General features: G+C 34.6%; 1 protein-coding gene across 2 annotated transcripts in view; it reads right to left on the bottom strand.

Annotated features, from left to right (window-relative positions):
• The window catches only part of MKLN1 (muskelin 1), a 227,549-nt gene that overhangs the window by 166,091 nt on the left and 33,906 nt on the right, over positions 1-27,552 (bottom strand). For both annotated transcript variants that reach the window (XM_027842258.1, XM_027842259.1), the window contains 2 exons: positions 2,977-3,119; positions 1,393-1,481 (listed from right to left, as the gene is read on the bottom strand). In XM_027842258.1, the coding sequence (XP_027698059.1) occupies positions 1,393-1,481; positions 2,977-3,119 (232 nt within the window). The remainder of the gene's footprint in view (positions 1-1,392; positions 1,482-2,976; positions 3,120-27,552) is intronic.

Raw genomic sequence — 27,552 nt, 5'->3', positions numbered from 1 at the left:
CATGGAAAAATTCTTCTCTATATTAAGGAAATACATCTGGGGGAAAATAAGTTTCAGAAGGCACTGTAAATATACCACAACTTGTTGTCAAATATATCCTACTTGTTAACAAGCAGCATAGGTTTAATTTCCCAGACTCACTGAACCTTTGAGCTGGACAGGGACTCAGAAGCTATGCAGTCCAACTCTCACCTGACACATAAATTCTCTGAAATAATTCTGTTAAGTAGTGTCCAGCTTCTCACTTCAGTAACAGGAAGCTCCTTACCTACCTAGGAAATTCATCCCGTTTTTTAACATCTACAATTGTTGGGAAGATCTTCCTAATACAGAGCTAAAATATGGCTCTTGGCAACTACTACTATTTATTATAACATCAAATTATATTAATAAATAATACAATGAATAAATTGCAAAATATGTTAAAAATTATGACTACTTAGTCTAGCAATAAATCCCCTTTACATAAGTAGCAATGATTCACAAAGCATCTTTCTCATCTTAATCCTGTGAGGTCAGTGGTGCAATTGCTCCCATGTAACAGGTCAGAGCAGTTAAATGACTTGCCCAAAGTCATACAATCAGTAAGCAGCTGACTCAGGACTTGAACTGAGATTTTCTGACTCTGTGTCCATTGCTCCTTTCACTACACCACACTGCCTCACCATTAGCATAATGGCTAGGGATGCAAATGAAAAACACTGCCCCAGAAGAAAGTTTTTTCTAATTCATATATGGGTCTAAGCTAATCACAGAAGAAAAATTAAAACAAATGAGGGGTTGCTGTGAGTGCTGTTCCCCCTCATATATGTGGTCTTGAGAAATTTCTCATATATTCCTTTTTTAAAAAAAATGTCTTTTCACTCACTATAAAAGTGAAATTCTTTAGTAGGAAAGAATAGCAACTATATAAAAAATCTCTGACAGATAAAATTATTGCCCCCTCCACAAAATTACTTTATTTTTATTTGGGAGGAATCTGATTAGCCATCATCTCATTTTAACAACAAAAAACATTCAGAGAATTATAACAATGGTACTCAACTTTCCTGCCAATCTCAAATTAGTAGAAAATATTCTAAAAATGGATCTAATTTTAATCCAATATTTCTGCACCAAAAAGAGCTGGTAAATACTTATATGGGCCTTCACGCAGTCACTAGCATTTGAGTTCAGATACGATACCCTTACTTTTGTTAGAAATGTTCAATTTTACAGCTCAAGATCAGCATTACTAAATCACTACAGCTCAAGTGATCTTATATGAAACTTTCAAATAAGAAAGCTATATGAAGGAAGGTTCTATTTGAATAAAACAAAATTTGTCAGTTTCAATATGGGAAATAGCATAAAGAGAATTTAATTTTATCCCAGAATGCTAAAAAAAATTACCTATTTTAATGAATCGACATGGGAACATCTGTTCATCGATTTTATGCTTCAAGGTGAATGTTTCTTTGTTATAATCATTCTTTAAGCCACTGTGAGAAAAAATAAATAAGGTTACCAAATCTGACTTCATTGCTCAACACTACTAAACACAATAAAGGAAAAGGTATTATGATGCTAGATTTACTATATTAATTTTTAATAAGTGCTAGAGGCAGTATGGGACTAGTTGTTAAAACATGGGACTATAACTCAAGACTCCTAATTCTATACCCAGCTTTGTTACTGACCCAGTATGACAATGGGCAAACAACTTAACATCTCTATGCCTCCTTCTCCCCCATTTAATAATATGAGTGAAATCTATGTGAACCCATTCAGCCAAGTGTATGATGATTTTTAAAAACATTTTTTAGTTTCTCAGGTTTCTATGATGTATTATCATAATTTCTAATTGGGCTGTGACTATGGCAAAATTCGATTTAGTATCATATGAAACAAAGCAACTACTGCTGACAAATGGATAAATTATATAAAAGTTTGAAATGCCATCAGTTTATTGTGAGCTTAAGAATGCAAATTTAACATTCAAATAAATATGTGCACCTTAGGTTCAACTGCCTTTATGTATGCAGCCTGATCTCTTAAAAATCATATTTCATAAGCTTAAAAAATATATGACACACAGGAAGATACTATCAGTTACTAAGGAAAAAGTGGGAAACGTATCCCATTTATCTATCTGATAAAAAATATATTCTATAACAGAGCTTAATGTTAAGTATTTCACACAAAAATAAATTATTTAAGCCTAATTATTCTTCACTTCTTTCTCAATTTGACTCATTTTCAAAGAAGATCTATTACCCCTTGGTTGCAGTCATTCCAATAATATCCATTTTTTCTTCCTAAGTCCAAATAATTACTCATACAACTGACTTGTCATCTTAACACAACTGATGTTAAAATAGTTAACAATGGGGATATCACACAAATTTCTACTCACATCAGAATGGAACATTTTATATTTATTAAATATAAGATTAGTGCCAAGGTTCAAGGGTGGTCTTTAATTTCCACAATCATTTATGTAAATTCAAATGGCTATTAATTGTCACTAATTCATTGGGGTCTTGGAAGAGAATGAGGAAAAAGAAATCTAAATCCATCCATCTTAATTCTTGTTCCTGTTCGTTAGCCCAAATTCATATGATTTCCCTCATACTAACATTAGATTGAAAATATTAGCACTTACTGTAACTTCCAATTCTGGGACAACGCTCAATGTACCATATCATTACTATGATACAGTCTGCTTTATTTAGTAATGACTACTTGAAATTTATAAGAGAAAGGAGAAAGAGCAAAAGTAGAAAAAGAAAAAAATAACTCTGGTTATGGTATATATATCATCTAAATTTATTTTTTAAAAAGATTAATTTTAAGCTACTACTAAGTAACATTCTATATATCAATTTGAGGGAAAAAAAAGTTCTATCATGAGCAATCATAGCTATTTAAAAAAAAGTCCTATGTCAATTGCACTGTTTATAAGTCAACTGTTTACTTCCCCAAATTACAACTCACCTGGATAACAACTCTGTCATATTTTCTTCATTCATTCCACCAAAGACTTTAAACTTCTTTAAATTACAGACATGAGTCTTCTCATATTTTCCAAATGTGATACTCTGGACTATAGCAGGCCTTTCAAGCTTGAGAATCAGGTACTAAATATAAGAAATAACAAAATTAAATTTAAGGATTCAGTATCAATTCTTATAACAAGAAAAGTGTATCTATATATCTTGAAGTTGTATAGTATGTCAAAAATATTAAAGAAGCTTTCAGAATCCCACTATCTTCAAGAGTTAGAGAGGGATTTTAAAACAGATAAAGGGGGGGGGGGGGGGGGGAATGGAAGCAGCAGAGCCAAGATGGTGAAGTAAAGGCAGGGGCTCATCATCTAAGCTCTGCCCCAAATCTCTCCAAATACCTTTAAATGATGACTCTAAACAAATACTAGAGCAGCAGAACCGACAAAAAGAAAGAGTGAAACAATTTTCCAGCCAAGGTAACTTACAATGTTGGCAGGAAAAGTCTGCTACACCAGGAGGAGAGAGGAGCACAGTCCAACTCTGGCCATGCCAGCACAGACCAGGCCACAGCAAACCAGAAGCAGGACTCAGTGACAGCAGGGACAGTTTCCAGACCTCTCAGCCCACATATGGTAAGGGGATCAGACAATGGGTCAAAAGATTTACTTTGCTGACACCAAGGGCATGATTCTGTTGCATTGCCTACACTTGGGTCTGGGTCACAGTCCTGCGTCTTCGTCCCAGGTTCAAGGAAAAGCACTAATACAGCAGAGCTTGGCCACAGGAAAGCAGGGACCCTGGTCACAATTCCAGGGTTGAAAAGAGAGACTGTGGTTACTCACAAACCAGTACACAGTAGAAGAGAGCAGTAAACACACCTCTCCCTAGATCATAATATCTTGGAAGAGTCAAAAACTTACAGGTCCCCAGAATTACCTCTGCAAACAGCTGCACAAAAAACCTGAAGGTTGGGAAAGGGTCCCCTCCACTTGAGAAGCAGAGCCCCACTGCACAAAGTTAAAAGTCAAGAAATAGGCTGGACAATGAGCAAACAATAGAAAAAATTCTGACTATAGAAAGTTACTATCATAATAAGGAAGATCAAAACACACACTCAAGAGAAGACAACAGTCAAAATTCCCACATCCAAAGACTTAAAGAAAAATATGAATTGGTCTCAGGCAATGGAAGAACTCAAAAAGGATTTTAAAAATCAAAAGAGGCAGGGGTAAAATTGGGAAGAGAAATGAGAGTGATGCAAGAAAATCATCAAAAAAGAGTCAACAGCTTGATAAAGGAGTCAAAATATTGAAGAAAATAACACCTTAAAAAACAGAACAGGCCAAATGGTAAAAGAGATACAAATCTCCAATGAAGAAAAGAATGCCTTGAAAAGCAGAATTGGCCAAATACAAAAACATAAACAAAAATTCACTGATGAGAAGAACTCCTTACAAAGAATTGGCCAAATGGAAAAGGAGGGACAAAAGCTCACTGAAGAAAATAATTCCTTAAAAGTTTGAAGGGGATGAGTGAAAACTAACGATTTTATGAGACATCAAGAAACAATCAAAGTCAAAAGAATGGGGAAAAAAATAGAAGAAAATGTGAAATATCTCATTAGAAAAACAACTGACCTAGAAAAGAGATCCAGGAGAGATAACTTAAGAATTATTAGAGTACCTGAAAGTCATGATAAGATTAAAAAAAAAAAAAGCTTAGACATCACCTTTCAAGAAATTATCATGGAAAAGTGCTGTGATATTCTAAACCAGAGGGTAAAATAGAAATTGAAAGAATCTACCTATGACCTCCTGAAAGAGATCCCAAAACGAAAACTGCCAGGAATATTATAGCTAAATTCCAGACCTCCCAGATCAAGGAAAAAATACTGCAAGCAGCCAAAAAGAAACAATTTAAATATCATGCAGACACAGTCAGGATAACACAAGATTTAGCAGCTTCTATATTAAAGGATCAAAGGTACTGGAATATGATGTTCCAGAGGACAAAGAAGCTGGGATTACAACCAAGAATTACCTAACCAACAAAACAGTATAATCTTTCAGGAGAAAAAAAAAATGAATATTCAATGAATCAGAGGACTTTCAAACACTTCTGATGAAAAAGCCAGAACAGAATAGAAAATCTGACTTTCAAATACAAGACTCAAGAGAAGCATAAAAAGGTACAAAGGAAAGAGAAATCATAAGGGATTAAATAAGACTAAATTGTATACATTCCTACATGGGAAGATAATACTTGTGACTTCTAAAAACTTTTTCATTATTAGGGCAGTCAGAAGGAGTATACAAGACAGAGGGATTGGGTAGGAGTTGAATATGATAGGATGATTATCTAAAAAAATAAAATTAAGGGGTGAGAAAAGAATGCATTAGGAGAAAGAGAAAGGGAGAGGTAGAATGGGGTAAATGATCTGATATAAAAGAGGCACAAAAGAGCTTTAATAGTGGGAGGGGAACGTAGGAAAGGTAGGAAGGGGGTGGGGAGGGAAGTACATGAACCTTACCCTCACTGGAATTGGCACAAAGAGGGAATAACATACTCACTCAGTTGGGTATAGAAATCTGTCTTACCAAACAGGAAAGTAGGAGGGGAAGAGGATGAAAAAAGGAGTTAGGATGATAGAAAGAAGGGCAGATTGGGGAAGGTGGTAGTCAGTAGCAAAACACTCTGAGGATGGACAGGGGGAAAGGAGAGAAAGTAGGAAAATGTAGAAAATAGGATGAAGACAAATAGTTAATAACCATAACTGTGAAAAAAAGTTTACAGCAAGTTTCTCTGATAAAGACCTCATTTCTCAAACATATAGAGAACCTAGCCATTCCCCAAATAACAAATGGCCAAAGGATATGAACAGGCAGTTTTCAGAAAAAGGAATCAAAGCTGTCTATAGTCAAATGAAAAAATGCTCTAAATCACTACTGATTAAAGAAATACAAATTAAAACAACTCTGAGGTACCACCCTACACCTATCAGATTGGCTAATAAGACAGAAAAAGAAAATGACAAATGTTGGAGGGAATGTGGGAAAACTGAAACACTAATGCACTGTTGGTGGAGCTGCAAAGTGATCCAACCATTCTGGAGAACAATTTGGAACTATACTCAAAGGGCTATATAAACCATGCATACACTTTGACCCAGCAATACCACTACTAAGTCTGTATCCCAAAGAGATAAAAACAGAAAAAAGGAGGACTCACATGTACAAAAGTAGTTATAGCAGCTCTTTTTGTGGTGGCAAGAATTGGAAATTGAGGGGATGACCATTAACTGAGGAACACCTGAACAAACTGTGGTATATAATTGTGATGGAATACTATCATGTGACAAATGATGAGCAGGCAGATTTCAGAAAGAGTTATGCAAAGTGAACTGATGCAAAGTGAAAAAAGCAGAACCAGAAGAACTGATGCAAAGTGAAAAAAGCAGAACCAGAAGAACATTGTACACAGAAATAGCAATATTGCAGGATGGTCAACTGTGAATGACTCAGCTATTCTGATGAAAATAATGATCCAAGACAATTCCGAAGGACTTATGAGGAAAAATGCTATCCATCTCCAGAGAAAGAACTGATGGAGTCTGAATGCTGATTGAGCACATTTTTTTTGAAAACTTTAAAATAAATTTCAGGCATGGGGACATTTTGTTTTCTTTCACAACATGACTAATATGGAAATGTTTTGCATAAGTACACGTGTTTAACCTGTATCAAACTGCTTGCCTTCTCAATGACAGGGGTACAGAGAGATAGAAAGAATTTGGAACTCAAAAAATTTTACAAACAAATGTTAAAAATTGTTTTTACATGTCACTGGGAAAATGTTAAATAAATAAAAAAGAAATAAAAATCTAGAAGAAACAAAAAATATGTTACATGGTTATAGGATAGTATACCTTTTATTAATAATTTTTTTTATAATGAGACTCTAGAGGGTCAGGAACATCACCCCAAACAGTATCATATTTAAGGGAAAATACATTTTACTTTAGGATAATCTGCTTTGTTGCTTAGTTACCAAAAGGGCATCACGATGAAAAGTAGGGTTTGCTTATATATGGATGATACCAGATTACATTATTCAGTGCTCTGTTCTGCTCATACAGCAAGTTCTTCCCATTGTTCTTGATCCAAATAATAAGTCTTTGACTGTGGGATTTCTCTTGTATACTATGTGGAAGTGGAGGGAGAGAGAGGTAATGAAGAGTCTTAAATGTCAAACAGATTTTATATTTTATCCTGGAGGTAAAAGATGCCATTAAAGTTTGAGCAGGAGGAAAGTGACATGGTCAGATCAGCACTTTAGGAAAATAACTTTGGCAGATGAATAAATGATAAACTGGAGTGGAAACTTGTGGCAGGAAGTTACAGTAGTGCAGGCATGCTATTGCAAAAGTCCAGACATGAAGAGATGAGGGCCTGCTATGGAGTGGTGGCAGTATCAGAGGAAAGAAGATGCACCATCATGACATGCTGCAAAGGTGATATCAACAGGCCCTTGCAACAGATTGGATATAGGGGTGAAAGACAGTGAGGAGTTGAGGATGACACCTAGGTTGTGAGTCTGAGGGAATTGGAGGGTGTTGGCACCCTAGATAGTAATAGAGAAGTTAAGAGGAGGGAGGGTTTAGAGAGAAAGGTAAGTTCAGTTTGGGATATGTTAAGTTTAAAATGTCTATTGGACATGTAGCTCAAGATGTCCCAAAGGCAATGGAGATAAGAGACTAGAGATCAGTGAAGAGATTAGAAACAGGTAAGTAAAACTGAGAATCATCACCACATAGATGACAATTAAATCTATGGGAGCTGATGAAATCATTAAACACTATAGAGAGAGAAGAACAGAGGGCCCAGGACAGTAGGACCTATGGTTAGTGGGTATGACCTGGACAAAGATCAGGTAAGGAGATTGAGAAGGCACAGTCAGACAGGAGAATAAGAAGAAAGTGATGTCCTTAAAAACTAGGGAAATGGGAGTATCAAGGAAAGAGGGTGATGAACATTGTACTAGTAAGTCTCTTGTCACATAAAGGCATACTCCAAAAACTTATGAACATATCAAGGGATTGTGACTTGCTCTCCTACCTCAAGTACAGGAATAGAGATGATCACTAAGGTTTACCGGAATTAGGAGAGAAAAGTAGTTTAGGCCAGTCTGATGAGGTGTTTAAGTACGTTGGTATGTGTGTGCATACACATCTACATACATCCTTAACTAATCTAATAAATTTTCCTTACATTATTTAATTGGATACTTAGAAAACAACTGAATGAAATGACAACAAAGATAGTGTCTTAAAAATTATGTTTTAAATTCAACATTCACAAATGGTACATAATTAGAAGGATTTGTACCTGGAAATAATGCAACACCAAAGCAAGTGACCAATGTTCCTCAAGATATCACCAAAATTACATCAGCTTAACATGAAAGACAGCTTGCTTTGGCCTTTCCCCAGGAAGTACTGGGGAGAATCTACTAAAGTTGCCTGTTTCAATTTTAATGGCCAGATCTAGCAGCCTAGACCACACCTTCAATTATTTGAAAATAGGCAAGAATACTATGCATTTTAAAAAACATTTTCACTTTTCAGGCTCTAACAAGTCTCTAAAATGAATTTCTTGAGCTCTTCTTTGAGAGGTTAAAAGGCATAGATTTAATACTCAGTGATGAGGTCTGAACAAAATAGTCCTGCTATTAGAATTAAATAGGACAGCTAGGTGATGCAGTGAATAGAGTGCCTGGCCTGGAGTCAAAAAGACTCATCTTCCTGAGTGAAGATCTAGCCTCAGACACTTACTAGCTATGTGACCCCGGGAGCAAGTCATTTCAACCTATTTGCCTCAGTTTCTTCATCTATAAAATAAGCTGGAGAAGAAAATGGCAAAGCACTCCAGTATCTTTGCCAACAAAATTCCAAAAAGAGGTCACAAAGAGTTGGACACAAATGAAAACAACTGAACATTAATAGAATTAAACTAAAACTGCTTCAGTATTCATAGCATAAATCTTGTTCCATAAATAAATGTTGCCTTAATAAGGAGCATAATAGACCAATCAACACCTACAAGTACTAAACAGAATTAAAAAAGAAACAAACATTTATCAAAGGCTTACTACATACCAAACACTGTGTTTCTGTTCATATAAAACTAATAGGAAAGCAACCACAAACTTAGATCAAGAGACAGGAATAGAAATTTTCCTAAAAACAACAACAAAATGAGCTAAACATATTGGTGTTAATCTGCCAAGATGCAGAAATATAAGTAATTTTTATAGAAATAAGAGAAGCCTAAGTAAGATTAAATATTTGATGCTCACGGCTGGCTTATTCCAATATAGTAAAAAATATGATTCTACCTAAATTATTCTACAGATTTACCGCTATATCGAATTTTTAAAAGGTTTAGTTCATATAATTAACAAAATTCATATGCAGGAATAACAATTCAAGAAGGCAACTAAGTAGTAGAGTGAATAAAGCATAGACTTGCAATCAGGAAGATCTATATTCAAATTTGGCCTCAGATACTAACTAGTTGTGTGATCCTGGGTAAGTCAACCTCTCTGTGTCTCAGTGTTTTCATCTGTATAATGGTAACAATAATAATGGCCACTATCTCACTGGGCTATTGTGAGACTCAAATGAGATTTTTTAAAAAAGTAAAGGGCTTTATAAACCTTAAAGTGCTATATAAATGCTAGTTATCATTAGTATTAGCTAGTAAGGATATCAAGGCATATGATTTTAAAAAGGAGGAAGAGGGGAACCTGGTGCTGGAAATGTCAAACACCAAAAAACAAAAAAACACACAGGCACACAAAATGAAAAAGACTACCTTTTAATAGGAAATGACTTGTTACTGACAGAGGAGTCATTCCTGAATTAGATCATTGCCTGGTTAGAGCAAAGTTTAACATTTATACAAAACTAAAATAAGTTAGTGGTTGATACAGAAAAATGGGCAATAGAGAAAGTAATGTATATCAACACTAAGCAATTTTGTACAGAAGTTACTTCTAACTCACCTATCAGATTGGCTAATACGGCAAAAAAAGAAAATGTTGGTTGGAAGGGATGTGGGAAAACTGGGACACTAATGCACTGCTGTTGGAGCTGTGAAATGATTCAACTATCCTGGAGAGCAATTTGGAACTATGCCCAAAAGCGTCACAGAATTGTGCATACCCTTTGACCCCACAATACTATTGCTAGGACTATATCCCAAAGACATCCAAAAGAAAGGGAAAATAACCTATTGGTACAAAAAAATATTTACAGCAGGACTTTTTGTGGTGGTTAAGAACTGGAAATCAAAGGGAAGCCCATCAATTGAGGAATGGCTAAACAAGCTGTGGTATGTGATTGCAATGGAATATTATTGTGCTATAAGAAATGACAAGCAGGATGATTTCATAAAAACCTGGAAAGATTTACATGAACTGATACATAGTGAAGTGAACAGAACCAGGAGAACGTTGTACACAGTAATAGCAATACTGTATGAAGAACTGTGAATAACTTAGTGTGTCTCAGCAATACAATGGTCCAAGACAATACCAAAGGACTAATGATGCAGCATACTATCTGCCTCCAGAGAAAAAACTGATACTGTCTGAATACAGACTGAAGCATGCTATTTTTCACTTTCTTTCATTTCTTCCCTTTTATTCAAGTCTTCTTGTACAAAATGGAAATGTTTTACATAACTGCCTATGTATAACCTGTATCTAATTGCTTACTGTCTCAGAGAAGGGGAAGTGGAAGGAAGGAATGATAGAATTTGGAACTCAACACTTTTTAAAAATGCTAAAAATTGTTTTAGCATGTAATTGGGAGGAAAAAAATAAAATACATATTTAAAAAACTACCTTGCCCAATTAAATGCCAAGAAAACTGTTAACTTGGATGAAATGAATACTTATAAAAATATAAAATACTCAGAGTAACATAAGAGATGATTTAAATATCTCAGTATCAGAAAAATACTAAAATTAATAAGCCACAAATGAACTCCCAAATAACTCCAGTAGAGCAACTTGGAACTATGCCCAAAGGGCTATAAAAACACATACCCTTTGATCCAGCAATACCACTACCACTTCTATATCTGAAAGAGATTTTTTAAAAGGGGAGGAGAAGGAAGAGGGGAGGACCCATATATACAAAATTATTTATAGCAGCTCTATGAGGAAGCCAAGAATTGGAAATTGAGGGTGTGCCCATCAACTGGGGAATGGCTGAATGAGTTGTGGTATATGACTGTGATGGAGTACTACTGTGCTATAAGAAATGATGAGCAGGATGCTTGCAGACAAACCTGGAAAGACTTACATGAACTGATACAAAGGGAAGTGAGTAGAATCAGGGGAAAAGTGTGCACATTAACAGCAATATTGCATGATGATCAGCAGTGAATGACTTAGCTATTTTCAGCAATACAGGTATCTAAGACAATTTCAAAGGACTTATGATGAAAAATGCTATCCATCTCCAGAGAAAGAACTGATGGAATCTGAAGGAAGACTGAAACAAACTTTTTTTAACTTTCCTTCTTTTTCCTTTTTTGGGGAGATGGAATCTGTGTTTTCTTTCACAACAAGTAGAAATATGTTTTGCATGACTCCACATGTGTAACTTACATCAGACTGCTTACTGTCTCAGCGAAGGGGGGAGGGGAGGAATAGAGGAATAGAAATTGGAATTCAAAAATTTTTAAAGTGAATGTTAAAAAATTGTTTTTACATGTAATTGAGAAAAAATTAAATCTTTTTAAAAAAAAAGCCCTCCAGAACCAGATGGACTTAGAAGTACATTCTATTTTTCATATGAACAAATGTTCCAAATCATTAACAAAATTAAAACAACCCTGAGGTTTCACCTTGTAACCTAAAAAGTGGCATAGATGACCAAAGATGGAAATGGTCTATCTTAGGAGGGAGTTGTGGGAAGACAGGTACACACTAGTGCACTATTGGCAGTGCTATAAATCAGTACAACCATTCTGAAAAGCAATTGGAATTATGCAAATAAAGTAGTTAAAATGTCCATAAGCTATGACCCAGAAATTCCATTATTAGGTTTATTACTCCAAAGAGGTAATAGAAAAGAAGAAAGTCCTTTTATATGTGAAAATAGTTACAGCAACACTTGCTGTAGCAAGGAAATGGAAACAAAACAGATGCGTACTGAATGGGGAATGGCTAAATAAACTGTGATACATAAATGTAATGGAATGTTACTGAACTATAAGAAATGACAAATGGGACAACTACAGAGAAGCATGGGCAGAACTGATGCAGTGAAGTAACCACAGTCAAGGAAACAACATGCATTACTAAAACAATAAAAACTGAGAACAACCAACAAAAAAAAGCCAAAAGGGAATGCTGCAAAATTATAAAGAATAAGCATAACTTGAAAGAAAAGATATGAGAAGATACTTCCACACCACCCCTCTGCAGAGGTAGGAGGTCTACAAGCATTGCATACATTTTCAGGGGTGTTTTTTTAATTTATTTATTGAGCAGTTATGCTAATTTCCTTTTCTTTTTCCTTTTTTTTTCTTTTTGTCTCTAAAAAAATACTATTCATTTTTTGGGATGGCTCTCTGGGAAGGGAAGGAAGAAGGATACCGAGAAAAACTACAGTAAAGTAAAAAAAAAAAAACTGCAAAGACATTTTTTAAAAACCTTCATTTAAAAAAATAGAAATTAATTCTACCAAACATTCTAAAAACATTTAATTTCAATATTCTATAAACTGTTTGCAAACATGGGGAAAAAAAGGAAAACTCTTCCAAACTCTTTGATACAAACGTGGAAGAGGAAAGGAAAAGAAGAACTTATTAATAAGCATGTACTATGGACCACACACTGTGCTAAGTGTTTTACAAATTATCTCATTTGATCCCCCAACAACCGTGGGAGGCAGGGATTATTATGATCCCCATTTAAGAGTTGAAGAAACTGAGACAGAGGGTGACTCGCTCAGGGTCACACAACTAGTAAGCTTTTGAGACCATATCTGAACTCAGGTCTTCATAATTTCAGGCCCAGCACTCTGTCCACTGTGCCACTTAGTTGCCTTAACAAAAGGAAAAAAGGGTTAAAAAAAAAACTGCATGACAATATCTCTAATAACAAAAAAAATTAAATATTAACAAAGAGGCTACAAAACCATTTACGAGAATATACACTATGACCAAGCTGGATTTATACTAGGAATGCAGAATTAGTCCCATTCAAGGAAAACTATAAATAGACTATATAAATAAAAATATTAAAACCTATATGATCATATCAAAAGATACTAAAACATAAAATCTAACTGCTAGAAATGCTACTATAGAAATAAGGTAAGAAAAGAAATCAAAGGAACAAAGGCAAAGAAGAAAAAAACACCTTCCTTTTTGTAGATGGCAGTGTTCAGAAAATTCTAAAGAATCAACCAAAAATTAATTGAAACAATAAATTCAACAAACTTGCAGGCTATAAAAGAAATCCACATAAATCATCAACATTTTTATATATTATATATCTACATATCTGAGCACTTAGCACAGTGCCTGGCACATCAGTAGGTGCTAAATAAACGTGTATTTCCTTCCCTCTCCATCACCAACAAAATTCATAAAGAAGAGACAGACATTCCATTCAAAATAATTACAGAACATATAAAATACTTGGAAATCTATCTACCAAGATGCAGACAAAAGCTGTACAACTGCAACTACAAAATATTCTTTACAGAAATAAAAAACCAACTTAAATAATTTTAAGACTATTAATTGCTCATGAAGGTTGGTGCCAATATTTTTTAAAATGACAATATTACCTGTTTAATTCACCATAATAATCAAAGTGAAACTAACATGAATTTACTCTAAATGATAGTAAATGGACCCATCAATTATTTGATATAGAATGTACAAACAAGCTCAAATTTGCATCAGTGTGTAATGAGAATCTCAAAGAATCTACCACCATGATGATCAGTCAGTACAGACTAATGACCCAGATGATCTTTATTATCTATGGAGCTGCTTGCTGCAACTGACCATATGTGTAAACTAAAAGACAATTTTGTGTGAAAGTTAAAAGCCATAATATTTGCCATAATACTCAATACTATTCATTCTGGTAAGAACAAAATAAGCTAGCTACCCCCTGCAAATGCAACTTCAAAAAAACTGAAATAATTTGGGAACTGTTATAAGCATTTGAAAATTTCAACAAGTGAATGTAAAACTAAATTTATATTGATTTTCTTAAATTAAAAAAAATAAAATATCTCTCTTTGATAGATAACTACATGACTGATTGAAGAGAAAAACCACTGGAGCAGTTCAAACTAGTAATATCACAGACAAGAGAGGCAATTAAAATTCCAAGAGAATACAAAGTAAAAAGGCCTCAAACCAGAAATAAATTAAAATCTGATATTATTTATTATTGTGATTTGTAAGCAGTATTATTTTAAATAAGTTTTCACTGAAGTCTTTTATTTTTTACATCATCATAGTTTTCTCCAGGATTCTTCCTCCTCCCAGAAAACAATGCTATATAACAGACAACATTTTTTTTCAATTTTGTTTTTTTTAACATTCAATTTTTTTAATTTGAGTCTCCAATTCTCCCCTTCCCTACCCATCGAGAAGGCAAGTAATATGATATTTTAATACATATGAAGCCATGAAAAATATATTTCCATATTAACATTACAGCAAAAAAAAAGAAAGAAAGAAAAAGAAAGAAAAAAATTTGCTTCAATCTGTACTCACAGTTCATCAGTTGGAATTCAGACAGAATTTTTTAAGGAAAAAGGAAGGAAGGAAGGGAGGGATCAGCACATCCAATCAATACATGGGAAAAAGTCCGAAAACATGTAATGTACAACATCTTCTCATATCTTTTCATTCAAGTACTGCATGATTTTTCCAATTTTATCACATTTATTTTTTACTTTTGGATGTGTATATGTTCTTTCCATTTATGTTGCTACAGTAATGTAGATTGTTTTCTTGACTATTTCACTTCAATTTATATCAATTCATTAGATCTTTCCATGCTTCTCTGTATTTATCACATTCATTTCTTCAAGCATAATATTCCATTACATTCCATCCCCCAATCAATTGGTGTCTATTTTTTTCCCAATTCTTTGTTACCACCCCCCCAAAAAAAAAATGCTGCTATAAATAGTTAGGCGTACATGGAGATGTTCTTATCAACAACTTCCCTGAGGCATAAGCCCAGTAATGGAGTGTTTGGGTCAGAGAGTATGAACATTTTAGTCACTTCATTTGTAAATCCAAATTGGCAAGTAGTATTATTAATGGACAAGGAAGACCGCTGCATTTGCTTTGTGGAAATGCTTTCATTTCAGTTGGAAGAACACCTACAATAAAATTATGTTTAGAACCTATCGAAATCTTTGAAACGAAAATGGTTTCTGTAGGACAGCCAAGTGATTAAATAAGCAAGTATTCACTTTCTTCTATTTTACTTGTAAGGCAGGTATTTTTTAAAATTGAGAAACATAATTTTATGAGTTTATTACATATAGTACTACTGTTTTCTTCCTAACTGTAGACATTTGAGGATCCTATAATGACCTATTTAGGGATTAAGTTTACCAAAAAAAAAATCTAAACACAAAATTCTAGAGGAAATTTCCGTGTAAATTTTGTTATGAAATGAATTTGCTTCACCTTTGTAATCAACAATAAGAAAAATCGCAATTTCTTCTTTTAGTTAGAATAATTTAGAAATTATTTTGGCACAAGAAAGTCACCATATTTTGCAACAATATAGAAATGCCTTACTTTCTGCACCAATATCATCAGACAATTTTACAAAAACTTTCCTTTAAAAAAAACTTTTTTCATAAAATTACTTTTCTAAGAACCTGAAAATCTATGACTCCTTTTTTATATTTCTTAATAAGGTGATTGTATTTGCAAGATACAGTGTATCCAAATTATGAAAGGGGCCACGTTGTAAAGAAGTAGCTTCCATTTCATCCTGACATCAAAATGGTTTTCAATGAAGAGTCCAATACAATTCTCTCACATTATCTTCATTTAAATGTATCAATAACATGGAAAATTTTCTTTTGATATGGCATTGTCATCAACAAGTTTGCAAAGCAAAACATTTTTCCAGCATCAGTTTTAATATAACATACATAACCACATGAGCCCTATTAACTACATGTATTCAATCACTTGCAATGAAAAAAGGGAAGATTTTCGTTTCCCAATTAATTGACTGCTATAAATGGGCTATTTTCCTGTTTACTATGTTATTTGCAAGTGAGACCAGTCAAAACTGCTTTGCATATGACTTACCAAGCACCATTTTGACTATACTGATAGCTTTATGTAGCACCAACATTTCTCTTTTAAAATGGGATTTTTGCGATTAGTAATTCCTTAAGCAAATATCTGGTATTATGTCTTAATTCTTGATTTAAGATTTGCTTTTGTTGCTATGAAAATACTAGTAAAAAATTATTTGGATAAAACATGAGCTAGAAAATGTGGTGATTTTCTTAAAGAGGTAAAACACTACTACAAATTAGAAAATATCTAAAAATAGTAGAACACTTATAAAATGAAGCCTCCAGATAAAAAGCTATTATCCTTGCATCCTGTTGATACATGCTAACTATCCTTACAACTAAATTTCATCTATCAAAAAACTTACTACATTTGTCACCTTTGAGTTTCCCTAAACTTAATTCTCATCACCAGACTACTTACCAGTATGTAGGTAATAATTTGATATGCTTCTCAATTCTGATCACAGTTATTCTGTCTCCCTGGATCCTTTTAATTTCTCCCCAAAAGAATATCTAGGGTAAATTTTTGTGCACTCTCTATCCTGTGGTTCATCCTCCAAAGATTTCTCCACAATAGAAATACAAGATATCTTTGCATCTGTCTCCCATATGATGATTCTTCTCTAAACAGGGTTTTCAATTCCATTTCAGTCTGGACTCTACTAATTCTCTGCAACTTAATTACTAGAGAACTCATTAAGAGGTCAAACCAGAAACTCTCATTTTTAAAAAAAAAAACAAATCAACAGAAAGAAATAGTTATTAAAGTTAAGGATGGTTTCTCCAGCAGAGGGGTTCAGTGAACCACGAGCATGTTGAAAAAATTTTAGATGAGAAATTCTACTAAAAAATGAATGCCTAAGATACTGTTCAATATCTGAGATGAAAATATCAGAAATTAATCCCTCCATTAACTTTTTAGGCCCAAGTTAACTAACACTGATTAATTAACAAAAATCCCTGTGAAAAATCTTCAAGAAGCCATTATGGCATAAAATTATCTTTCAGAATTTACTGGTCAAATCAAAGATACAGGTATTTGAGGAAGATAAAATTTGAAAGTCTTTCCAGGAAAAAAAGAAGATGATGATGATGATGATGATAATGACGAAGAAGAAGGCTGGTTTGGAAAAGAAAGCTTCCTGAGAAGTCACCAACTGCCACAGAAACTCAGCATGAATTAAATAAATGTTTAAATATAATCCATGCTTTCTTAAATTCATGAATCTCAAACCTCTAGGGTTCACAAATTCTTAAGAGCCAGATTTTCTTCCTTCTTTTTGCCTAAGCAAATTATCAAGTCATTTGGAAAACACAACCTCTAAATGATATTACACTCCAAAACTTTAAATACTATATATATATCAGAACCACATTTTTGTATCTTAATCAAAACTATAATTTGAGAAATCAATGAAAAAACTCTTTTGATCTCTTTGCTGTTTCTCAGCCTGAAGAATTTTAATCTTAAATCCTCTATTATGAAAATTATTTCTCATCATTTATTTATATATCAAATAAAATATATAATATTGCTATGTTCAAGAGACAAGGACAGGGGGGAGAGGAGTACAAAGTAGCAAAATAATTCCTCCCCTTGGGAAGATTAAAATGTTGGTTTTTTTTTATCCAAGAACATCATTTCATAGCATTCAGAAGTTGAAAGAAACTTAGAAACTATTTGATCCAAACCCTTTTTACTACAGATGTGAAGACTAAGTGATAGATAAGTGACTTATCTAGGGGTACATCAGTGTCCAGGGCAAAATGTGAACCCAGACCTTACTGATTCGTAGTCTAATTTGAAAACTAAGTAGCTACTTTGGAAAACTGACTATTTGAATTTTTACCTAAAATCGTAAGAGCAGATACCTGTCCTCAGAGTGTAAAAGATCATCCATTAGAAGGTTAGATATGGCTGGGGTCAAACAGTCAGCAAAATATGACATTTCTACGTTTTTCTCAGGAATTCATTTCTGAAGACTGCCTATTCCTTGAATAATTTCATAATATTAATCAAACTAGTCAATCTGAGCAATGATTTTCAACTATTACCCCTGAAGATGTCTGTGGACCAAATATCTCTATGTTGAAGAAAAAAATAAAAAGCATGCCAGTTTTTTTATGAGCAAATGCTTCAAGTGCCTGTAAAATAACTCTTTGGTAATTAGAATATTTTGTAATTGCTAATACACAGAAAATCAGACAATGTGTCATGAGTAGTTCTGTAATTCTGTATTATCAGTGAAAGACCATTTCAGAACCTGATACAGAACAATTATACTGCTGGATAACTTCAGGGCTCAGCTTAAGGAAGTTAGTGCCTCTTAATGGTTTCAGGATTGTTTTGCCTGCCAATTAGATTAACTTAATCAGTGAAATATGATATTCAGGATACAAAACGTTATTACAAAAGTGATTTCATGAGAAAGTTGATGCATTGTGCACTCTACAGAACTTTCGATTTCAAAATTCAGATAAAAATTTTAAACTCTGCCTGTTGCAAGAATTTTAAAAGTTAATGGAACACTTAGGAGAAAAGTTATAGGTTTTTCTCATATCAGCATTAGTGTAACTTTCTTCAACTGATGATTGAAAATTTCTAGGCTCTAAAATACCCCAAAACACCTTAGTACAAAATCTTGAAATTTTGAGGATATTTTTCCTTCACATCTCAAGACCAATCTTAGGTGAAACAAAACAACACAAAACAGAAAAGGGTGGGTGAGAGCTGACAAGAAGCTGTCTGTACTGAATTACGGTACCAATGCAGCTCAAAGGTAATGTTTTAAAATGCTCTAGAAAGTCAAATGACACTAACAAAAAGAGTAATGATGCTGACTTTCTGAGAATAAGAAAACCACTTGGTCTGCTTCACATAATGGCGATGTGACCTTGGGCAAGTCACTTAAATTTTCATGGCTCCATCCAACTGTTTAAAACTTTAAATTTCAGAACCAATGCTGACCTACCTGGAGGGAATTTCCTCAAACAGGAGCTCCCTATTTGTATCAATGATATTACAGGTGCCAGTCCCTATCCTTTAGAAAAGTCACTTGGGGGATTTATAATTAGATTTATAATTCAGTAATAAATAATTAATTCGATTACAATTCAATAATTAAGAATTAATTCTGCAGAAATATAGAAATACAGACTTAATATACTAATGAAAAGTTTAAGCAGATGTACACTTTTCATTTGAATTTCGTGAAAAAGAAAAAAGTAACTCAAAAACAAGTTGCCATCAGAAACTTTTTCCAAGAAAAGTTTCCACGGACACTGTTTAGAGGTCATTATTCAGTGTTCTGTTCCATCATCTTTATCAGCAGAGCTGTACTTAAGGGATATTTACTATTAATTCATGTTTTTACAGTACCTTGAAGTTTACAAAAAGAAAAACCCTCAAAATAACTCTTTTCAAATACCCCCCAACATTTAAAGGCCACAGGCAATTAATAATTTTCCCCAAGCAATTCATCCCTGCAATTTCTGCCTCTCTCTAGCATGTACAACAGTATGAAAAGGAAAAGAAAAGAAAAACTCAGCTGAAGAACTGTAGGGAGCACGAGCCACTCCATCCCAGGGTTTCTGGTAGAGAAGAGGAAATGTGAGTGTAGTCTGACATGCACCTTAGATTTAGAGAAAGCAAATTTGAACGATTTCAGAGTAAAGATAGAATCCTAGGGATGGCAGATACTCAAGAAAGAAATTCTGAAAACAAAAAGGGAAACAATATCAATGAAGAAGAAAAATGAGATTTGTTAGAAAAGACTGATATGGATACACAAGGAACTCTTCAACTACCTTAAGATTTAAAAAAAGAAACAGAAAAGATGGTAACAAAGCCAGGTAACAGAAGGCAAAGATAAGAGCACAGCATGGTCCTTTAAAAATAGTCTGGGGAAAACAAAGGACTACAAAAAGATCTTTTTGTTTAATTTTTTAAGCACTATAGAGTGAAAAAGACTAAACAAAAGCCTTTTGTTTGGGGTAGATGTGACCATGGTAACTGACAACAAAAAGAAAGGAAGGTCAGTCAATTTATTTTTTTTTCTCTACAAAAGAGAATGAGACATACAGAGGAAATTAAAGAACAAAAATGACTAAATGGAAGCTGTTATCCAAGTTAAATAAGATGACAGTACCTACCCTTGATGAATTAAAGTCACCTGGCACCCAAGAACTACATTCTTGGATCCTGAAAAACTAGGAGATATGATTAATAAACCAATGACATTAATATTCTAAAGATCACAGAAAATGGAAAAGATACCACAAGACTAAAGGGCAAATTTGTCCCAATTTTCAAAAAGAAAAAGAAAATAATCTGTAAACCATGGTCCAATGAACTCAACTTTAATTATCTAGAACAGGTAATTTAAAAGATGGTTAGGAAACACATAAAGCACTGATTACAATGAATCCATGTGGCAAACTAACCTCATTTCCTTTTTTGACAGGACTACTAAACCAGTATATGAAGACAAAGTTGTGAACATAGTTTGTCTACATTTTAGCAAAGCTTTTCACAAAATATCTATGTTTGTGGAGAAGATGGAGAGGTACCTACCTATTAAATAATAATGCAATCATATGAATACAGAACGGGTTGGCCAGCTGGCCTCAACGAAGAGTTGTCAATGGCTTGATATCAATATGAATATATGATATGAATACAATATTGAGTCATTGACAATTCTCCATTGAGTCCAGGCGCTCAACCAGTTCAGTATACATATGACTGCATCATTATCTAATGGATGAAGGCATACAGAGTATGCTAATCCAAATTGCAAATGACAAAAACGGAGAGATAGCTAACACACTGGATGAAGAGACAGGATCTAAAAGATGATATTCAATAGAGAGATGTAAAGTACTCCCAGGTATACAAGAGAAGAGGCACAGACAGACAGCAATTCTGAAAAAGATCCAGGAGGTTTTGGTGGACTGTAAGTTCAATGAATCAGCTATTTGATGTAACAGCCAAAAAAGCTAATGAAAAAATAAAAATAAAAACTAAAAAAAAAAAAAAAAAAAAAAGCTAATGTGATCTTGGACTGCATTAAGAGGGACAGAGCTTCCAGGAACAGGGAGGTGACAGTACTGTAATTTTTTCATCAGATGCCATCTGGAGTAATATAACAGGTTCAGATCTGGGCACCAGGGTTTACAAAGATACACTGATAAGACAGAGAGTGCCTAGCGGAGGATAACAAAGATGGCAAAGGGCCATGGATTTGTGTCATATAAAGGAAGAGGGGATGTTTAGTCTATAGGAAAGAAGACTCAAGGAAACATGATAGCTGTCTTCAAGAATATGAAGAACTTTCACGTGTAAGAGGGACTAGACTTATTCCATCTGGCCCCAAAGCTTGAGCAAAACCATGAGTAATGGGAAGAAAGTTTCTGGGAGTCAAATTTAGGTTCGAAGTTAAGGAAAAGCTTCCAAATAATTAGAGCTGCCCAAAAGTAGAATGTGCTGCCTAAAAAGATAATGAGTTCTCTTTCTTGGAAATCTTAGGGGCATCTAGCTGGCATAACGAATAACAGTACTGGACCTGGAGTCACAAAGAACTAAGTTCACAAGTGGCCTTGGACACTTAACTGACAAGTTATTTGACCTCTGCCTGCCTCAGTTTACTTACTGTAAAAGGGAATAATAATATGACTTACTTCCCAAGGTTGGGAAGATAAAATGAGATATTTGTAAAGCACTTTGCAAACCTTAAAGTGCCATATCATTGGTAGGTATTATTATTAACTATTACAGCTACCTTCAAGCAAAGGCTGGATAACCACTTGTTACATGTTGTAGTGGGTATTCCTTACATATATGAGTTTAACTGAATAGCCACTTTAGTTCCTTCCAACTTTAAATTCTTTGATTCCATAAGAACTGGACCTAAATAAGAGTCAGAAGACTTGATATTAGGTTCAAGCTCTGATACGTGCTAGCTACAGAACCATAACAAGTCCCTTCATCCCTCTAAGTCAGTTTCCTTATTTGTACAATGAAAAATGATTGTTAGAGGACCTTTACAATCCCTTCTAATTCTAAATTCCATGATTCTATATAAATTATGGTTTTAGCCAGAGTCCTTGTAAAGTGTCTAAGGAAAATGGAAAAGCAGAGGACATATTTGTGCTCATGCCCTTCACTGCAGGTTTCCAAATTACTAATCCAATGTTTGTTTTGTCCTTACATAAGTCATTTCAGTGGGACATAGCCCAAAACAAACAGAAATCCACACTCATAATTCAGGATTGAACCTTCTCGTGTAACAGTGAAAAACAAGTATGAACATTACATACAGCAACCACATCTGACAATATGTACAAGTCTTCCCAAGTAGTCCCTCGCCTCTCTGCTATGAGGAAGGACATATGTTTCATTACTGGTTGTCTGAGATAAGGACAGATTTTCCAAATGTTCAGTTTGCCTTCCTCTAAGTAATATTTTCACTTACAATGCTGAAGTCATAATGTATATTGTGATTTTGATTATGCTTCTTTATTTATGCTTCACTAGTTGAAGCAAAAAAGTATTAAGAGATTACTATGGGCCAGGCATTGTGCTAAGTGTTGAAGATATTTTTAAAAAATAGGAACACAAAAACAAAAAGTCTCTTGGCTTCAAGGAGCTTACATATTAATGAGGGGACATGTAAATAAATAGAAACATACTAGATACAAAGTAGAAGTAAGGTAAACCTTAAAGTGGAAGATTCTAGGAGACTTCTAGTTGGGGTGTAGGGGTACACTAGGAAAAGGCTCCTGTATAAAGTGGGTTTTAAGGTAAGTCACTGAGGAAGCCAGGGATGTCAAAAGACAAAGATAAGAAGGGAGAGTTCTCCTGGCATGGGTGACAGCCAGTGCCTTGGCATGGACATGGAGTGTTATATGTGAGGAACAGTAAATGACTCTGTATCACTGAAGCATAGAGTATGTGGAAGAATATGAAACGTGAGAAGATTGGAGACATAAAAGGGGACCAGTTTGTGAAAAGTAATCATCCAGGCAAGGCGAGGGAGCCTGAACCAGGGTGGTGACTGTGTGAGCTGGAGAAAAGAGGACTTACATTAGACATGTTATGAAGGTAGAAATGAGAAGTCAAACACATAGCCCCATGTTTTTCTGGATCTTCACATTCATCTTTCCTTACTACACAACAATATTCCATTACATTCATGGTTTTGGACTATACCAGTGATCCACGGATGGGGAACCTGCTCATTGAGGCCACACGTGGCCTTCTTGGTCCTCAGGTGAGGCCCTTTGACTGAATTCAAACTTCACAGAACTAATTCCCTTAAATAAAAGGATTTGTTCTGTAAAACTTGGACCCAGTCAAAAGGCTGCACCCAAGGACCTAGAAGACCACATGTGGCCTCGAGGCCGCAGGTTCCCCACCCCTGGCATTAAAGTGTTACAGAAAATTCTAGTGAAGAAACTCTCATGATTACATTAATCTGATTTCTGTCTGGGATGGGCCACTGAGAGTTTAAGTGATTTGCTCAAAGAGTGTAACATAGGACCTACGTGTTAGAAATGGGACTTAAGCCATTCTTCCTGACTCTGAAGTAAGCTCTCTGAGAGCGGAAGCATGCTGTTTCTTCACAACATACCAGGTTTTTTTTTAGTCACTACCCAATTAATAGACTATTGCTCCTTTGCTAACAAAAAATGCTGCTATGAGTATTTTGGTATACATTAGACTTTTGTCTCTGTCTTTGATTTCCTCTGGGTTCAGAAATGAGATTATGAGGTTCATAGATATAAAGAGCTTTATTACTTTCTTGTCCCAACTGATTAGTGAATTTACAAATCCAACAACAGCTCTTGTCTTCCCACAACCCCACCAATATCAATAGTTCTCATTTTTCATCATCTTTGCCAATTTGTCCAGTGTGAGGTAAAACCTCAGAGTTGTTTTCATTTGCCCTTCTCTTATTACTAGTGATTTGGAACATGTTTTCAAATTGTCACTTACAGTCTATAATTCTTTTGAAAACATTTCTGATCTTTTGACCATATACTTATTAGGGAATAGCTCTTGATACAAATCTGTGTCTACTTCCCATCTTTCTTGGATATCAGTCTTTTATCAGTGTTATCCGATACAAATGTTTCCCACTTGGCAGTTTACTTACGCAAGATCTCTTTTTATTTTGTCTTCACTGATTTCCTCTTTAATCTTGTATAATTGGAAATTGTCTTTTTTGGTCTTTAAGATCACCTTTTCTTGTTTGGTTAAAAATTTCCCCCTTAGTCATAGATATGAAAGGGATCTAATCTGTTCTCTTCAAAAAATTTTATAAGACTTTTTTTATGTCTTATATCAATTTCAGCTTATTGTGATATATGGTATAAGATGCTGATTTAAACTTAATTTCTGCAAAAGTGCTTTCCAATTCCCCCATTATTTCATGTCAAATCACAAGTCCTTCACCCTAAATAATTTATGTTGTTGGGTTCAATAACTGTGTTCTTTTCAATTACCTCTGCTTCTCTCTTATATAGACCATTTCACTTATCTATTTTTCTGTTTTTTTTTTTAAATACAAAATGCTTTTGATGACTAATGCTTTATAATAGTCCGACATCTGGCAATGCAATACTCCCTTCAGTTATACTTTCCCTCATTAGTACATTTTTCTCATTAATTCAGTAGATCCTGTATTCCTCCAAAGAAGGAACATTAAAGTCACAAGAGAGAATGGATAACTATAAGACTAGTTTTCTAACACACTATAAACCACCATGCTGCGTTTGACTTACTTATACAAAAGATCCAATAGTTTCTTCACATTCAAACTAAATAATTAGCAAATTAAGTATGAAATAATGTGTAAGAATGTGTGGAATGCTTAAGTCTGAGGAATCCTCTAGACCTACTGTTAAATTATAAGAAATTAGCATTTACTGGATACTGTTAAATTAGAAGAAAGTGTAGGGAAAATACAGATGCATTTGGAAAGGCTTCAGACAGGAGACACTAAAATGATAATCTCTAAAAGATTCCTTTCTGCTAATAAAAATGTCCATGATTCTATAAGTATATTGAATAGTTTCTTTATTGAAACATGCTGCAATGTTCAATTTTGACACTGGGTGGTGCCCCAAGAGCTTTGAGCAGCCTTCTATCCAAAATGGTGTCTATTATCAGTAAGTAGTTTCTCAGATGCCTATTAATCTAGTTAATCTAACAGTACTCCTCCACTTTCCTTATGGCTCAGGAATCAAGATATTGTTCCATGTTTCTAAACATATGGAAAGGTCAGTGAAGAAAATTAGGTTTACACATTATTTCATCTCTAATATGTATTGGGACTTCAGGAAAGAAGACATTTCATCTACTTCTCTCACAAAATCAAATAATAATGAAGTAAATCAAGGTACTGTTTATATACTATAAATAATCATACTCTCACTCTTCACTTTGTTGTGGTATTACATTAATAGATTGGCTACTAATATTTCTCCAATTTCTATGATGAATACTTTAATGTAGGCCCTTCCATAAAGCATGCCATACCAACGATCTAAACTCAATTTTACATATTCCCTTTGAATTCTGGGGTATGTCTGAGATATTAATCATTTGAATGTATATGTGCCTATGCATGTTATTAAACCATAACCAACTTTGTTAATGGTTGTGACTTTGTTAATGGTTGTGACACTTAACCACTAATTAAGAAATGTGTTAAATAATATTTTAAAACTCTATGCCTCCCAAATACAGAGAAAGATACTTAAGTACTGACAGTCTATATTCATTTCTCAAATGTCTCCCCTGGGTGAGAAGTCACACATTTGGCATTCAAATTCACCAGGAAGAGGAAAAATCATCTTTTCATTTGTTTTTTTAAAGCATCAAAGGTATGCTGCCTCACCATTTAAAGGTCCTGTTCTGTCACTCCTACCTAATCCAGTACATAACTCCAAACCCCTCTTCTCTTTTGCTCTAATCTATTACTGTCAAGTGCAGCTAGGTGGCGCAGTGGATAAAGCACTGGGCTGGAGTCTTCCTGAGTTCAAATTAGGCCTCAGATACTTGCCAGATGTGTGATCCTGGGCAAGTCACTTAACCCTGTTTGCCTCAGTTTCCTCACCTGTAAAATGAGTTGGAGAAGGAAATGGCAGACTACTCCAGTATCTCTGCCAAGAAAACCCTAAATGGGGTTATAAAAAGTTGAACACAACTGAAAAAACGACTTAAAACAACAATTACTGTCAAGGGCACCACTATCATTCTCAAAACTTCAATGTCAGACTCACAACCTCAGTGTCATCCCTGACTCCTCTCTTGCACTCACCCCACATATGCAATCCCTTGCCAAGTCTTCTTGTGAAATTAGAAACTACAGCTCTCTTATACATCCCCTTCTCTCCAAACCACATAGTGCAAATCCTGTGAATTCACACAAGAAAATGCCCTCTTGGTTCATTTCCCTTTCTCAAACTTTCCCCTTTTCCCTTTTCAATCTATCCTCCTCTCAGCTGCCATGACTGCCTAATGCACAGGCTTACTCAAAAAATTCCAGTGGTTCCCTATTATCTCCAGGAAGCCTTTCACAACTGATCCCTTCTTACCCTTTCTATTCTTATACTTTACTCCCCTTTACCCCTCACACCCCCTTACATTAGCAAACACTGGCCTTCTTGCTGTTTCTCAAACAAGACTCCTTGCCTTTCCCTATTGCCCCTGACTTCTCACCTCTGCCTCCTGGCTTCCTCAGATTCCTTCAAGACCCAGCTCAAATCTCACCTTCCTGCAGGAGGTCTTTGCTAGTCCTGTTCCCCCTAACCCTTTATACTGCATATATATTCTATGTACATGACTGTCTGCATGTTGTTTCCCCAACCGTAAAGGGAGCTCTTCGAGGGCAGAGACCCTGTTCTTTCTTTTCTTTGTAGTCTCAGTGCTTGGTATATAGTAAGCATTTAATAATATGTTTGTTGACAGATACCTACTCAAGCATGTTATAGACTTGAAACAAGGAATCCTCAACAGAGGCAGCTAACTAAAAAAAAGTGATAAAAGAGGCAGACTCCCGGATAATTGCAAACAAATATGAAAAAAAACATGCAGAAATAGTATCATAAGTGGTATTAGAAACTACATTAGAAATTCTAAGACATATTTAAATGAATAACATGCAAGAAATTAAAGAATTA

This window comes from Vombatus ursinus, unplaced genomic scaffold (genome assembly GCF_900497805.2).
Source record: "Vombatus ursinus unplaced genomic scaffold, bare-nosed wombat genome assembly UNPS02014870.1, whole genome shotgun sequence".
Classification (NCBI taxonomy): Eukaryota; Metazoa; Chordata; class Mammalia; order Diprotodontia; family Vombatidae; genus Vombatus; species Vombatus ursinus.
The sequence above is the reverse complement of the archived record's forward strand: the minus strand, read 5'-3'. Positions and strand labels throughout refer to the sequence as shown.